General features: G+C 50.0%; 2 protein-coding genes across 10 annotated transcripts in view; both read right to left on the bottom strand.

Moving 5' to 3' along the window:
• Positions 1 to 254: 254 nt before the first annotated feature.
• LOC122381873 (membrane progestin receptor gamma-like) lies at positions 255 to 7267 on the bottom strand. Its single transcript, XM_043366609.1, has 3 exons — positions 6688 to 7267; positions 5332 to 5512; positions 255 to 3389 (listed from the first exon to the last, which is right to left on the bottom strand). The coding sequence occupies exons 2-3, from the start codon at positions 5474 to 5476 to the stop codon at positions 2449 to 2451; spliced, it is 1086 nt and encodes a 361-aa protein (XP_043222544.1). The 5' UTR covers positions 5477 to 5512; positions 6688 to 7267; the 3' UTR covers positions 255 to 2448.
• Positions 7268 to 7351: 84 nt separating this feature from the next.
• LOC122381875 (DNA replication complex GINS protein SLD5-like) overlaps positions 7352 to 15979 on the bottom strand; it is a 19858-nt gene continuing 11230 nt past the window's right edge. For 6 of the 9 annotated variants that reach the window (XM_043366615.1, XM_043366611.1, XM_043366612.1 and 3 more), the window contains exons 5-6: positions 8103 to 8339; positions 7352 to 7906 (exon numbers count right to left, since the gene is read on the bottom strand). In XM_043366615.1, coding sequence (XP_043222550.1) covers positions 7810 to 7906; positions 8103 to 8339 — 334 coding nt within the window. In that variant the 3' untranslated portion in view covers positions 7352 to 7809. The remainder of the gene's footprint in view (positions 7907 to 8102; positions 8340 to 15979) is intronic. The other 3 variants (XM_043366617.1, XM_043366618.1, XM_043366619.1) reach the window with 1 other exon arrangement.

Here is a 15979-nt window from a genome sequence, read left to right as displayed (position 1 = left end):
CCGACGTTTTTATGCATAACGGCCTGGTAAAATTTGCGAGGGTGTAGGCGAATGGGAATAGGGCAAACGCAAATAATTCTAGGCAGACCCAATTCACTGCTTATTAAGTCACATACCTACCGGGAACGTTTGAAAAGGGCAGATGGACTTAACAGAAAACAGCGCAGCTTAAACCACTTAGCGTTACGTTTCTTTTTCCAGAACGACCTCACATCACACGATTAGCTGATCATTTTAAAACAGAACAAAACAGCTTATAACCAAAACAGTTTATTTCGGCAAACATCGAGTTGATACACGGACAAGCGTGTGGATATACCCTGGTAAACAATTGTGCATTATCGATTACGTATCACTCAAGCTTGGGTCCCTCCGTTAGAGCTGCGCTGTAACAAAGGCAGCATTCCCTGTCCTCGGGGCGGCGCTCAGCCCGGCTGTGTGTGCGAATTGAACCACAGAGAGGCCTGGTTACCAGAGCCAGCCCGCCAGGCAGCAGACATGCATTGACAGGATAGGTACTATTCAGTTAGAGCCAGTTGGCCAAAAGCACTTAGCGCCAGAGTCAGTCACGACAGCAAAGCTCGCATACAAGTACCTACCTATGTATAGCTCAGGACAGAACAATTGTTCACTAAGAAATGGCCCCAACACACCAATCACCATTCATAAGCGTTACAAACATAACTACAATCACTCAAAAATGGGACGACATTAGAATGGTTTATGTATACTAAAACTACTCGCAAGTTCAGCGGATACTGATAAATGTTCGTTGATATTATTCAGTGGAAGATATTGAAGTGGAATCATATCATCACACCAATGATTATCATCTCCCGCAAGGCCGTGTCACGGATGACATAATAGATACTTATTTCATCCATGGCCGTGTGTTACAAAACATCCAAAAACATTCCGTCCCGGCAGAACATGACTTCCATGAGCAAGCCAGACATTTTCCACTGCAACAAACTAATTCTACGCTGCTGGGACTAGCACGATTATGGGTGATTGACATAAAACAAAAACAATCTTCATACAACAAACCACCGGCGACTAATGCTGATGAACCAGGATCAGCACGGCAGGACACGATCTCGAACAATCATTGACGATCTCGGACAATAATTGAATTTAATGATATTGTACCGAATGACGACTGTTGCACTTTCTTCGCCTCGTAGAAAAGCTGCAAGCGCAGAGCCTGGTCAATCATGACCGATCTGGAGTGATGCAACATATCGGAATCACAAGACACCGATAGTTGTTTAGCCAGTACCACGGCCCAGTCAGAAGCCTCACGCATTGCTGCTCAAAACAGGGCTCTACCTCGCCTGAGTATGAAACCATTGAGCTAGAAGTTTGCCATCAATAAAAATAGCTACCATCGACCAGTCAAACGCAGAACGACATCACCAAAACAGATCGGCCCGGCTGGCCACGCATGTAACGACTACAGACTACTGCACCGATATACTGCCTAGACACAAGCTTCGTGCCAGCTACGCCACCAAGGCAAAAAGCTCTTGCCTAGCCAATCAATGCATCGCCAACTCAAAGAACTCTACGACCACAAAAATAAAACACACTACCTACGTCCTAAGACAATCTATGACGACTCTACGTCTCCACATTCACTTACCAGTGGAAAGAGCACAAGAATACTTATCCGAGGATAATGAAAATAACACAGCTTTCAAGCTGCTTTCGAAGTAACAGCACCTTGACCAAATATGCCACATTCCTGTCGCAAACAAAATCGCTACATAAACAAACATCCAATTCCAAAAAGCAGAATATGGCATTCCAGGGAACGAAAAAATGTCATCGATATAATCGCCTTCCATTCACCTATATGACTCGATAAGAAAGTGACGTATTTTAAAAGGTTGAAAGCAAATGAGACCCGTGAAAAATAATTGATCGTAACACGTATTGTCGAAATATTGAGCCTTTCAAAATTAGCCAACATAGCAACAGCTGGAATACTTTTGCTTTGATTATGCTAGAAACAATGAAAAGCATTGCTTGCAGTCGGTACTCCAACGAATCGATACATACTTAAAGAATCCTTACCAGAACCTGGGTAATATCTCTGCACATTGCCCAAATATATGGCTGTGTAAACTTAGCACACAAAACTCAGGCCGTTTAACATTCAGATGCCACTAAATCTACGTGCACAAATATATGAGGCAAGCTGGTAGGAAGCGTAGCGGGACCAGTCCTCTTCACGCACATTCCTCTGACCACTGAGTTGCAACCTCCACCTGGCAGTGACGCGGCTAAGGCACTCCGGTTGGCACGCCCAGACTGGCCACATTGCGATATAAATGATGCGTGCTGTGCGAAACCATTGGTACGTTGGCAGCTAACATTGAAAGCCAGTGGGGAACATTCGCGACGAGCACGGCAAACAGCAGTTCCGCGTCTTGCCTGCAGGTGGCTTCACTGACGCTTATCCTCCTCGTGTTCTCGCTTGACCTTCCGGAACATGGCGACCACCGATACGGCGACGATGGCCAGGTTCACGACGATCGCCGCCAGGGCGCCCCATGTGGCCCATAGCTGGAGATGTCTGTCAGCAGCACCCTCCACTAGACCGGCGCCGTGGCTGCGCACCGCCTCCAGATCCAGCAGGCCGCCACTCATCTGCTGGTAGGTGGCGTAAATACTGAGCACGTGCAGTAGATTGTGCGAGTGGCCGATCACGTCGAACGTGCCCGGCGCGATCCGCTCCGGCCAGTGAGTACTGTAGAGCAGTGAGCCGGCCAGGAACGCCCCCAGCTGGTGCAGGTGGTAGGCGTCCGACGGGCGGCAGTCATCGCGATCGGCCTCCGGGCCGCAGTCCAGCACCCGCAGCAGCAGCGGCGCGTGGTCCCACAGGTAGGGCACCAGGTAGGCCAGCACGCGGCACCGCTTCCGCCAGCGGCTGCGGCGCAGGAACCGCGAGAGACAGGCCAGAGCTGTGCTCAGACACGTGTTGGCGAAGCAGACGCACATGAACCAGTCGCTGTAGGCTGAGTTCAGCAGGCGGCGTGGAAAACAGTAGGCGCGGTACATTACCCCGACACCATAGCCGAACATACTAACAGCCGCATAGTCAACAAAGAAACCAACGTGTGCCGCTTTCACCGAGATGGGGCTGAAGGCGTGCGCTCCGCTGGAGACGAGCGGGTACAGACAGCAGGTGAAGAGGTAGCACACGAACGGCCAGGTGAACGGGTCGGCCGGCTCCAGCGAGCTGCCCGGCAGAGAGGCCAGCCGCCAGACAAAGTACAGGGCCGGTAAGAAGTGCGTCCAGAAGTTCACCGTCTCGTTAGTGGGCAGAAACAGACTGCGTACACACGTCCACGACGAGCCGTGCGGTACGTACCCGCTGATGATGCCTGCCGGAAGGAGGGGCTTAACACTATGGGCATTGGGCAGGTATTTTTGTGCTATCGCACACATCGTTTGACATTGAAGGACAGTCAGGTGCATATGACATATTTTGATAGAAGGCATGCAAGTCATTCCCTGGGTGTGTGCAAGTGACAAACACTAAACCCGTTGAATCAATGAACCCGGGTTCGACTGAGGTGCCACCTGCGTCGCCAAAAGTATATTGAGTCAGTGCCTGAAGGTAGTTGCTAGACAATACTAAAGCCACAGGTGCCGAGAACCGGTAGCAAGTTAAGGCCGCCGTCCACTGTGCGGAACGCGTGCGGTCCGTACGGAATTTAACACAGAACCCTATGGGCGCATCCGGTCCGTACGGAAATCGTGTGCGTTCCGTCCGGACCGCATCCGAACGGCAATCAGCTGTTGATTTTCCGTCAGCTCTCCGCATGCGTTTCGGATGCGGTTGCTACGGAGACGGAAGAGTGATGTCCGACGCGTTGAACTTTTCTGCGGAAAACGCATCCGGAACGTCCGGAACAGACGGAACAGACGTGGTTTGGGGCCGTGTCGGAGGCAAACATTGTGAATTGTACGAAGAATTGGAACTCGATCATCATGAAGTAAGTCAAGATTATTTCCTTAGAATGGCAAGAGTATTCGCTGCTGGTTACTTGCAATATTTTATTTGGTAATAAGTGATAGGAAACATTATTTTGCTCTCCGCATCCGGACCGCATCCGGACCGGATGCGGCCAGCGTGCGGCGACATTCCGGACGGACTCCGGACGGAATTCCGTCGCAGTGGACGGCGGCCTTAACGGGAACTGTTTAGCTACGTAAATATTTCATGAGTGGTCCAATATAGATCGCATACAAGGCTAGAACGCACTGCAAAACTGATCGTGGAGTTTGGCAAAGGACATTTTAAGAATCGCCAGTCGCACACTTCCTGATGTTGATTTCTGCGAACCAGTCGGTTTCCCACCAAAACAGCTCCTTCAAATATTCCAAAGCCCCTCTCCAGCGCAAATAATTAACTGTTCCCCCATTTATATGCAGAAACCACTTGGACATTTCTAATCCATCCCCAAAGTTAATGTCCCCAGAACCTTCGCTTATTGCTATACTGTAGCAAATACCACTATGACTAACATTGCAAGTTGCAGCCGTGTCAGGTCCCAAGCCGCAATCATCAGTTGTCTTGGCACGCGCCACGACTTATGTTTACAACGAGCAACACGCGAGGGGGATAATTAATTCAAAGACACGAGCCACTCACCACTGCAAGGGTATCGATTGAACGCTACTCCGTCCAGGCCGGGGTGAGGATAACAGACATGTGCATTGTGCATGGATCCGAAAAAAACGGACATGGGATCTATTATAATTCCATCCCACGAATGTTCACCTGGGATCCCATCTGATCATAGACCTAGTTTCCTCATTTGTCGCGTGACAAAGAGATGTTTGCCGACAGCCGGAGCGCAGGTGCGCACTATTTACATAGAACTCGGTGAAGTAAGGCCACAAGTATTCGTACTGATTACACAATACACCCTTATCGATTCCACGTCGTTTATACACTAGAGAGGTACCGTAGCACTAGAGAAGGTACCGTATATTTGTTATCTTTTAGGACAACGCTTTAGAGCATCTGCCGTTACGAAACGTCTGAAAGGTCGCGAAACATCGAGTTAACTATGTTTGATTCAGATGAAGCTTCTGGGGCGTAACTGGAATAGTTGTGGCATCATTGAAAATTATTGCATGCTAATGACAAAAACTCATTTTAAACACTTCTGGGAATTGCAGCAGAATCCGAGAACGAAGGATAAGTTGCGACCCTGAGGCGGTCTGCTCGCCAATGAACTGTCTATATCGGTCGGAATATACCGTATACCAGATCACTCTCCCTCACACACGGCGGTAGTGACTACCCGCTCTCACCTGGCTCGCGGTGGACGGCCGCCACCTCGTGCACGCTCAGGAGCCGGGGCGAGTGTCTCCCGACCTGGCCGGCGGCGCGGCGCACGTACTGCCGCACCACACCGGAGGTGTGCTGCAGCCGCTCCAGGGCGCTGTAGCGGATCATGGCGGCCCACCGCTGCCGCCGGCGCCGCTCACTGCTCTGCGAAACGGCACCGCAACGGTAACGCCGACCGACTGCACACGTGACCGGCGCCCAATAGTAAACAGACCAGATAAGATGACCAGACTGTGGTGCAAGCTTGGGCTCAGTTACATAATGGCAAATGCTGAAATGAAGTTGTGACTAGTGGCAATACAATTCTCTTTGAACCTATCAAACTTATTGTCAGCTTTATTAAATGAACTACTCACTACTCAGTGCTCAGCTTCTCAGTGCTCACATTCATGACAATTTCGCTGGGCTCAAATTGCTAATGAAGCTTAGCTGAGATCAATCTCCTGCAGCACCTCTTAAGTCTTAACCCAGTCATAAATAATTCATCACATCTGAACATAGAATAAACAGGCCAATAGCCTCTTACCTATATCAAATGAAAAATTGAGGGGTCAAAAGGTAAAGGGGTATCAAGGTCATCAAAATTGGGACAGAGAATACATTCAGTGCAGATCAACATACAGACATTCCAGGAGGACCAGCACAAAACAGAACTTACTGAGCTTGTTACTAATTTTACTTTACATATCCATTGGATGCCTATGGATCAACCACTCTAAAAAGATGAAAACAAGGATGCTGTCTTCTCCTGTGAAGCAGACTTTGCAACAGCAGATCACCAAATAAGCTAACACTCATATTTTGTAAATGCTCCCAAATTAATCCAAACAAATGTGAATGTTCTACTGTGAAACAGCAAAAAAGGGAGTCACTTCACTAACATCATGCTTATTAAAAAGTTGCATGTGAAAATATGAATTCAAAAGGGAACAAAAAAAAAACAATCACATTGAAATACCAAAATAAGACTACACAAAACCAAACTGAATGCCTGATTCTCCAGAGCTTTCACTCGCACGGATCCTGAACAACCTACATTGTGTTCGGAACCAGCTGGGACCACAGCACGCTCAACAGCCACACCTGTCACTCAAATAAGCATAATTTGTCACAATTCACCATTTATACACTGAACACCACGATCTTATCCAACAGTTAAGCATGGAACATGAATGGCATGAGTCATTATTCCATCCTGTCACACCAAAACAACACCTGTGGACAGCTCACTAGGCTAAGAATCCATGCACATGACACACAAAACAGTACAAGTGTTAAGTGAATGTTGGACAAGTCCACACCCTTCCGCAGCTACCTACCTTCGCAGTCGAACGCGATCCTTTGCCTGTCTTCCGTCTGATTAGTTCAATTCAAAACAAGGGCCTCACTGGCTTGGCTCTGGCACGTGAAATCGAGCTCAAGGTCAACGCGCAAAACAAACAGCTCGAGTTCTTGCACTAAATGTTCTCAGTTGGCACCAATTTTTCAACTCTCAACCAAATCCGCACTTACGAAAGCTAGACAAATCGACACACAAAACGACCGTCTCAGCCTTGGTCTCATCTGTACAAAACAAAGATTCCTAAAGATAATCAAAACCTCATTCCTATAAAAGGTACTTTTCAGTCGTCTTTGTCTTCTCAATCTTGAAGCGGTCCCCAGTGAAATTCTAAATGTACCCGACTGTGTACCCACATCCTGACGTATTATGTAGTATCTGCAACGAGGTAAATGTTTTGAAAACGTCTCGAACAACGTCAAGTTAATTGCTGGTTCACCTCAAGGTTAATCTCCAAGCGGATAATTGTTAATACGAGTCAGTAGTTATTCGAAAAATGATATCCCAAGACAAGAAACTGAAAATCGCTGATGCTTCAATCGCTGATTGAAGCATTCAGTCAGTAAATGTAAACAACGGCGCGACATTATATTTTACCACCTCTATACTTCGTTTTTCAACGCCTGGACAGAAAACATTGAACGTATCTCAAACTGACATGTGTATTGACTTTTTAAGTTAGCATTAAAAAACTAATAGATAGGCTAGTGCGGTTGTAGGCCATTTTTTGAACTATCATCAAAGTTCTTTCCGTATCACACAGGGAAGATGTACAAAATCTAACACTACGCGCATCACAGGTAGGTATACACAGTATGCAAACGACACTCGCGCCACCTACGTGGCCATAACAACACAGATCCGCTCCATCGAATATCGCAGAGCTTCGCCGGCATCACGAGACCTCAAACCGCGCATGAGAACACCGGCATAAAACTATGCTCTAGCCGTAAAGGAAGACGGGATGACGCTGGTGAGCTGATGGGACCATTTGGGGATCTCTGACCGGACCTGAGGCGGCCCTGGAACGCGCCGAGGGCGGCACTGGGTATTTCCATACCGTTGAGAAGGACCTGCCGGCGGACCAGGATCTCAGGTGAGGTCAGATGAGGTGCACGTCGCCCTTATGTAGGAGCTTGTGGACGGGCTCGTATCGCAGCAGGTACTGGGAGCCGCTCACCAGGTCCACCTCCTCCGTCCTGAAATACGACACCGACGTGGACACGTCAGACATGATCGGCAGGGGTGCGGCGAGCGGTAAGCATAGCGATAGAAGCAAAAATTATCTAGAATACCGTTCGATGAGCATAACAGATGCATCCAATCATAACAATTTCCCATTCCAAAGCCCTTAGTCTTTAATCTCCCTATCGAGGGTCATGTGTCCGCGCTGACCTGGAGTCGCCGGCCTCGTCTGTGATGAGCACGCCCGGGCAGTCGGTGGCGGCCCGCAGATACACGTGTGTGTCCAGACTGGGCGCCACCGTGGCCTCGGCGGCCTGCAGCCGGCTGCCCTCGCCACTGAGAGGCACCTCCGACTCCGACTCTGCCTGCGAGTGGGCCGCCGCGCCCGAGGAGGGCATGTGCCGCAGCGCCACCTCCCGGAAGTGCGCCTCGTGACTCGCCTGGAACCTGCCCACGGAGGGCGAACGGGGGTAAGGAACTAGGCAAAGTGTCAAGTGACACAGCCAAGTTGAAACGGTTTCCGAGAAAAACCTGCTAGATAAGCGATTACTTTAACCAATAGGATCAATCGTTGGCACTTGCCACATTGAATCACGCGATAACGTCATATATAGCAAGCATGACCCATCTACCCCAAAACATGGACAGGTTGAAACAAAACGATACAATGTAACGTAAAATCACCAACTCATAAAGTTAACGACGGCGTCAGATAATGTTTGTCAAAGATTATTGTGTAGGAGGGCTCCTTCTCCTGTGCCGCCGCCTATTGCTCGGGCGGCTATATGTAGGCAATGAATGAACTGCCGCCAATGAATGGACTGCCGCTCCGAGACCGACTGAGTCAGAGTCGGAAGTGGAACTCTGCCGCTGCGAGCGCCCGCGGCTACAGCTCACGCGCCGTGGGCTATTTGCCGTGCTCTGCGGCGACGGCTGTGGCAGTGATGGCGGCTGCTGATTGGCTGGCGCTGCGACGCCAGGGCAGCCGCCGATTGGGTCAGCCCCCACCAAATCTTCATCTGGCATCGGCATTTTGCTACTGATGACGCCATTCCTAGCAACCGAGCGTCCCTAGCAACCGAAAGTGAAGACGTTGCACCTTCAACAAACGATCGTCAGCTAACTTCGTCAGCAGCAAAGAAATGAAATTTATGAATGTTATGTTGTGAAAATAACTTGTGATAATAATTAAATCCTGATAAAATCCATACTTAGTAAAGCTTACGATACATCAAATTCGTAACGTGTGCAAAAATGTCTGACCCCAGGTCACTTATGGTCAGGTCACCAGCCACCAGGCAAAGTGAAGTGACAATGTATCTCAGAACTTTGTGATTCAGTCATTCCTACATTTAACATTCCAGTAGCTTGAAACTTAGGGTAGGTATTGCATGGGGGAATCAGTACCAACAATTTGTTTCTCTCAGAATTTGGATATCGGTGACTAAAGGTCAGGTCAATTTTGTGACCTCTCCATTATGCGTAAATCAAAGGGAACAAATTGAAATGCTTTTCTTTTGGCTTAAAACACCCTCAAACATCAAGAAAAACAGGTGAACATGAAACGCTGAACCGAAAAATGCTTCCTATGACCCGTTTATGCCCCTGAGGTCATTTCAGGTCATGATACGTCTCCAACATTTTTTTGACAATACATAACTTTAGATAGAAATATGCTAGAGAGCTGAAATGACCATTAATGTGTTCAGCTCAGCAATACAAATCGAATGGCATTCAACATGATCTTTCTGTGACCTTGACCCGAGGTCAAATTCTTAACCCACGCGCTTATAGGGGGGGGGGGGGGGGGGTCGACCGGACCCCCCTCCCCTCCGTTTTTCGCGGATACCTAACTCGCGTAAAAAGTCGCCGACCGCGACAAAACTTTCAGTACCCTCGAGGTAATTAATTTTAAATCTATCCTGAAAATCATAACCCTGACCAAATTGACCTTAGACCTGTAACCTATTCCTCGAGACCATATTTGGCCGGAATCGCGATTCTGCGTATGTCAGCTAGTATCCGCGCGATTGCAGTGTTTTTGTGGTTTCAAACATTTAAACGTGTGAAATGATATTGGTCCCATGCATTATTGTGGGTGTCAAGGTCGCCTGAAGGTCAGGTCAGGTTATTGACCTTTGATGACCTCGGTTCACTTTTTCGAGTTATACATGTTTCTAGGCTAGTTTTTTGAGCTGATTTCGAATTTAGCAGTTCTTTCAACAGCTTCGAAGTAGTTTTGGTGCCTTCGTAACATGTTACGAAGCTGTCAGTGGCGGTTGACACCTACAATGAATACCCGGCTGGACCCCTGCTGGGTGACCTTCACCTGACCTGACCTGGCCTAAATGCATGAAGACATCATCTGTGATCAAAACTAACATGATATTCGTGATCAGCACCGCGAAAAACCTCATGGCAACCACACTTTACGACATTTTAACAGGTCCCGATTTTTCCGACTTTTGGGTCATTGACCTGACCTGACATGTCAACCGATGAGCTAGGACCTTAAAATTGGGTATCATCGGCTTGCTCTCGTCATGGGCAACACGCTCTTTTTTATGCGAAGCTCTAGTTCAATCAGTGGCCAAACGGCGAGGGTTTAATTGACCTTTTCCGGTCAGTTTTATCTGACCTTCACCACGTTGCCTCAAATTCGTAATTTTAGGGCATACTTCTGATGCGCCTCGGTGAAACTTTTCCAACGCCACCTGGCACGTGTCGCTACGATGCTTAGCTTCGGAAATATAAATATATCGTTCCGCACGTATGCGTAGCACGAAGTGTAATATCAAAAGGTTTTCACGTGCGAAGCATGTGGACCGTGCACCTCAACACACCTATTCGGACAACGCCTTCAAGCGTTTGTCCATGTTGTGCCATTGTGCCGAGTTTTAGGTGCTTAGGTCAAAGTTTTCGGACGTCGGAGAATGCCTCATCAAAACATGTTTTACGTCCCGAGCATGTGCAATATGTATCTCTCGGTGCCGATTATTCCATATGTCAGTGGTTTAGTACCGGGACATGTGACCTACAAATTTGGCACCTGGACCTCCCTCGGATTGGCTTAAAACGTCGATAAAAGGTTTTTGTTCTCAATGTGTTTGTCGGCAAGTCATACGCGCCACGTGACAGAGAGTTACCCGGGACCTATACCATCACCTGCCTCCAGAAATGGCACGTCAAACGGCACCACTATCACCTCGATCCGATCATCCATTTAAAAATAATTACAAATTTATTTGCTTTACAACGTTTCACAGCAAATATTTTTGGCGCCGCTTTGTCGGCGCCACTATCTTCCATGGGAGGTCCCTTCGAGTTGCCAGTCCAGTTTATTTATACGTCTATGAATTTGTACCAAATTATCTGATTTAGTAGTATCGTAAAACATTTATTTTTCTTTTTATATCATCTGTTCCCAATTGAAAACAAGTCCATGGTGCCTTACTTTACATTTCCAACAATTATTTTCACAAAATCAGATACTTGGCAATGAATTGCCCTCCCTTCAAATTTAGTTTCAACTAGGCCTGTTTAGTGGGATACTAGAAAAAATATTCCAAGCACCAGTGACGTCACAATTTGTCCAACCTTATGTTCTAGTAATCTTGGATTGGGTTTTCTCCTGGAACCTTCTCGGACGAAAGGTCGTCTGAAGGTCATTGTCATTGACGGGGGGATTCGGTCTGGAGCGGGGGGCTACGCTGGGAATTGAAACTTGACTTGAACTGAACTTGGACTTGACTTTGGTTTCGAACTTGCCAATATACTTTGACTATGCTTTTCACGGCCATGTCTACATTTGGTGGCAGCGGGTTACGAGCTTCGCTCTTTTAAGCCGTAAGGATGACCTGATTTGGATATTATGCCTACCGGCTACCAAGAAATGAAGATGGTCTCGGCTGACCTCGGTGTTCTGCCTCGGCCGACCTCGCGAGTGCGACCAGTGAACTCGGAACTGTGAGTTTTCGTGTTTGGTCCCGCCTGGGCCATGATTTTGTGCCTGAGTCGAGGCTGTCAGTGACTTGTGCCGCCCAGAACTATGGTGAAGCAGTGCAGTCTGGTGTCTCAGTGCGCAGCCTCTGCCGCTGTTTGTTGGAGCGGCTCGTCGGTCAGCTCCGCTGGCTCGACGAGAAGTGAGCGGCTGTTCCGTTAGCCATGCGCTGGCTCGACGAGTTAAACTGTTAAGTGAGTGGCCAGCTGGTCCTCTTCAGTCTTCGGTGTTAGCGGGCAGTGGCTGGCTTGATCTGTTGCCGCCCATCTGCTGTCGCAGACGCTGCAGATTCAAGATTTCAAGCTCTTCGTTCGTCGCCGCTGTCAGTTGTGGCGACCCGTGGCGACTGAAGTGACCGTTTGAAGTTCGGTCGTCGCCGCCGTCCATCGTGGCGGTCCTTGCGATTGCGATGGTCGCTTCCGAGTGCGTCCGCCGTTGTCATCGCTCGTGGCGACTGCCGTCGCAGGCTTCATCGCCGTCTTCGTCGTCTTCAAGTTGCAGCCGCCGCTCCTCGGCCGCCGGCTTCGGCCGAGAGCTGCTGTGACGTCAGCAGTCACGTGACGCTGCTCGTCGCTCGGCCGGCTGCGCGTCAGCTGATCGCCGCGGCCGCTTCTGCCGGCTGCCTGAGGGCCTGACGGTCTGCTGGATGATCCGACGGCGATGAGGATCTTCATCATCAGACAGCAATAAGATAAGTGGACCGATTGTTTGTGTTATGGGTGTACCGTGCAGTGTATGTTTTTTTTTGTGTGTGTGTAGATAGATAGGTACTGTCTAAATTTTGGTGAAATGAATCTCGGGGAACAGAGTGGATCTGGGGACGTGCGCCGCGGGGCTATCAGTGGATTTTCGGTTGAGGCGCCAAAGTTCTCTGGGGAGAGTGGCTCAGCTTGCAACAGATTTTTGGCTGATCTGGATACGTTCTACACATTTCACAATGTTGATGATGAGTTCAAGCTGCGCTTCCTGCCGCTGTGCTTGACCGGGTTCGCACGGGATGCTTTTGAGGCCCTCCCACGGGAGGAGAGGGACACGTTCAGCCGGGCTGCTAGTGCTCTCCGCCACTTGTTCATCAAACCGTGCGCGCTGGATGCTCATAGCCAGCTTCAGCAGTTAAAGTTTGACCCGTCGACCTCTCTTGACGCGTTTGTCATCCGACTGCGTGCGCTAGTGGCTGAAGCGTTCCCGGGGAGTGTGTGCGATCAGGTGCTCTTCCACTCTTTCCTCACGGCTCTGCCGAGAGAGTATAAGCAGCAGATAATTTCGACCGGTATCGAAACCTTCCCAAAAGCCGTAGAGAAAGTGAGCAATATCATTCGTAGTGAGCACGTCCCGGTTCAGAATGGGGCCCCGGTGCGTCAGGTCAGTCAAGCTGGTGGGAATGAGATGCTGGAGAAGGTGATTCAGCGGCTGGAGCAGCTGGAGCTTCAGGTCGCGCGGGCGGCTCAGCCCGCCGCTCGGGAGCGGGGACCGGCGCGAGCGGGGGCGGCGCGCGCACGGGACGGTCGGTCGGACGCGGGCCGGCCGGACGGGGGCCGCCAGGGACGCGGCCGGCGCGCATGTTTTGCCTGCGGCAGTGAGCAGCATCTGCGTGCGGCGTGTCCCCATCGGCGCGCACGGTGCTATACGTGCGGCCGAGACGGGCACATTTCCCGAGTCTGTGACCGGGGAAACGACGCCGGGGTCACGGTAAGTTGCAGCGCCAACCAGTGCCCCCAGCCGCAAAACCCGCCGCAGTGAGGCCGGAGAAGCCCAAGTGCGCTCCCGATGCTGCAGGCGTGGCGCTGAATGATGACATGACCTTTTCAGGGACCGTTGCAGGCGTGTCGTGTAAATTTTTGTTAGACACTGGGTCGTCTATTAACGTGATAAATAAGTCCCTGCTTGACGTTCTTCCTCGTGTGACCCTATTGAAAACAGCGACAAAAGCAAAGACAGCCTCACAGGAGGAGTTGCCGTTGATTGGTCTTGTAAAAGTGCCGGTAAAGATAGCAGACCAGAGTCACGTTGTCACATTCTATGTCACTGAGTCAATTGATGTCCCATGTCTCCTCGGTCTTGATTTTCTCCGTGTGGTGCCCTGTGTGATTGACCTGTCGGGCCGGCGTCTGTTGTTGACTGAGCAGAACCAGGTGCGCTCGATCTCAGCCGAGAAAACGTCTGTGGGACGAGCTGTGGTGGGCAGTGATTTCTCCCTTCCCCCGGCGGCTGAATGTTTCGTGAAGGGATACGCCCACAATTGTGATTATACCGGCCCTGTCCTTGTGGAACCGTGTCTGTCTCTCCCAGGTGTGGAAGTGGTAAGATGTATCGCGACTGTGACCGATTCAACCATTCCGCTCCTGGTTAGGAATGTGACCTCAGAAAATGTGACCATTCCCAAACACTGTCCCGTGGCTGATTTGGAGGTGAGCTTTGAGGAGCTGTCACCGGAATCCGAGTCCGAGCCAAATAAAACGGTGGACATTGAATCCAGTGTTGACCTTTCTGAGACTGACCTGACCGATTCACAGCGCAAAGAACTGTTTGCGGTGCTCAAAAAGCACAGTACCATGTTTGACGGTCACGTGGGTCACACTTCTCTCGTGACTCACCAGATTGATACTGGTGACCATCCTCCCATTCGTCAGGCTCCTCGGCGAATTCCTCCTCACTTGAAAGAGCAGGTGCGAGAGCAATTAGACCAGTTGGTTAAAGACGGCGTTCTGGAGGAGTCGGATGGTAGCTGGGCGTCACCAATTTGTCTCGTTAAGAAAAAATCGGGTGAAATTCGCATTTGTGCTGATATGCGGAAACTGAATGCATGCACCCGGTTACCCGCATTTCCCATCCCGCGCATTGATGATACTCTGGACGCGCTGGCTGGATCTTCTTTGTATTGTGTACTGGATATGAATGCAGCGTACCATCAGGTAACGATTGACCCAGCTGACCGGGATAAGGCCACAATCACTACACCTCTAGGCAACTATAGGTACAAGCGTATGTGTTTTGGATTGAGTTCAGCCCCTTTCACGTGCTGCCGGCTGCTGAACATTGTGCTGGGTGACATGCCATCTGAATCTTGTCTTCATTACTTTGACGATATCATCTTGCATGGTAAGTCGTTCTCGAAAGTTTTGAAAGCTCTGGACGATGCGCTTTTCCGGCTGCGCGCTGCCGGACTGACGCTCAATCTGGCGAAGTGTCAATTTTTCAGGAAGGAGGTGAAGTTCCTCGGACATGTGATCTCGGGTCATGGTATGGCGACGGACCCAGAAAAGGTGAGCAAGGTGACGGACTGGCCACAGCCGCGGACGGCCAAGGAGCTGTCCAGTTTCCTCGGACTGTGCTCGTATTTTCGGAAGTACGTGCAGAACTTTGCATCTATCGCGGCTCCGTTGTTTCGTCTCACGAACAAAGATGTCCCGTTCGAGTGGTCGACGGCAGCTGAGGAGGCCTTTGTAAGCTTGAAGAAAGCTCTGACGGAGGCCCCAGTGATCAGCTTTCCCAGGTTCGGTGACGGAGCTGGAAAGTTCTGTCTGGACTGTGACGCGAGCGACTTGGGAATCGGCGCTGTTCTTTTACAGGAGCAGGATGGTGTCGAACGAGTGATAGCCTACGGTAGTCATCAGTTGTCGAAGTCTCAGAAAAATTACAGTACTACGAAGAAGGAGCTTTTAGCGTGTGTCGTTTTTGTTCAGGAATTCTCTCATTACTTGAAGGGCCGAGAGTTTACGCTGCGTACGGACCACAGCAGTCTTCAGTGGCTTTATAACTTCAGAAATCCCTCGGGTATGCTGGCCCGGTGGCTGGAGATTCTCGGTAATTTCCAATTTCAGATCGTGTATCGTCCTGGTGCGCAGAACTCAGCAGCCGACGGCCTCAGCAGGCGGCCGCCGAAGGTGGAAGATGTGGGCTGTCAGACGGAGAGCTGCCAGCACATTTCTGCGTTCAATTGGCCCCTCAGTTTCATTCAGAGTGAGCAGGGTAAGGATGAGGTGCTGGCCGAGCTGGCACGGTTACTTGCGACCGGCTCGTGCCCCTCTCGCCACAGCGTCTCGAGCGCTGTGAGGCCGTGGCTGAGACACTGGTCACGGCTACGCCT

The sequence above is a fragment of the Amphibalanus amphitrite genome, unplaced genomic scaffold (assembly GCF_019059575.1).
Source record: "Amphibalanus amphitrite isolate SeventyFive unplaced genomic scaffold, NRLGWU_Aamphi_draft 000129F_arrow, whole genome shotgun sequence".
NCBI lineage: Eukaryota > Metazoa > Arthropoda > Thecostraca > Balanomorpha > Balanidae > Amphibalanus > Amphibalanus amphitrite.
Note: the sequence above shows the minus strand (reverse complement) of the source record. Positions and strands in the feature narration are given on the sequence as shown.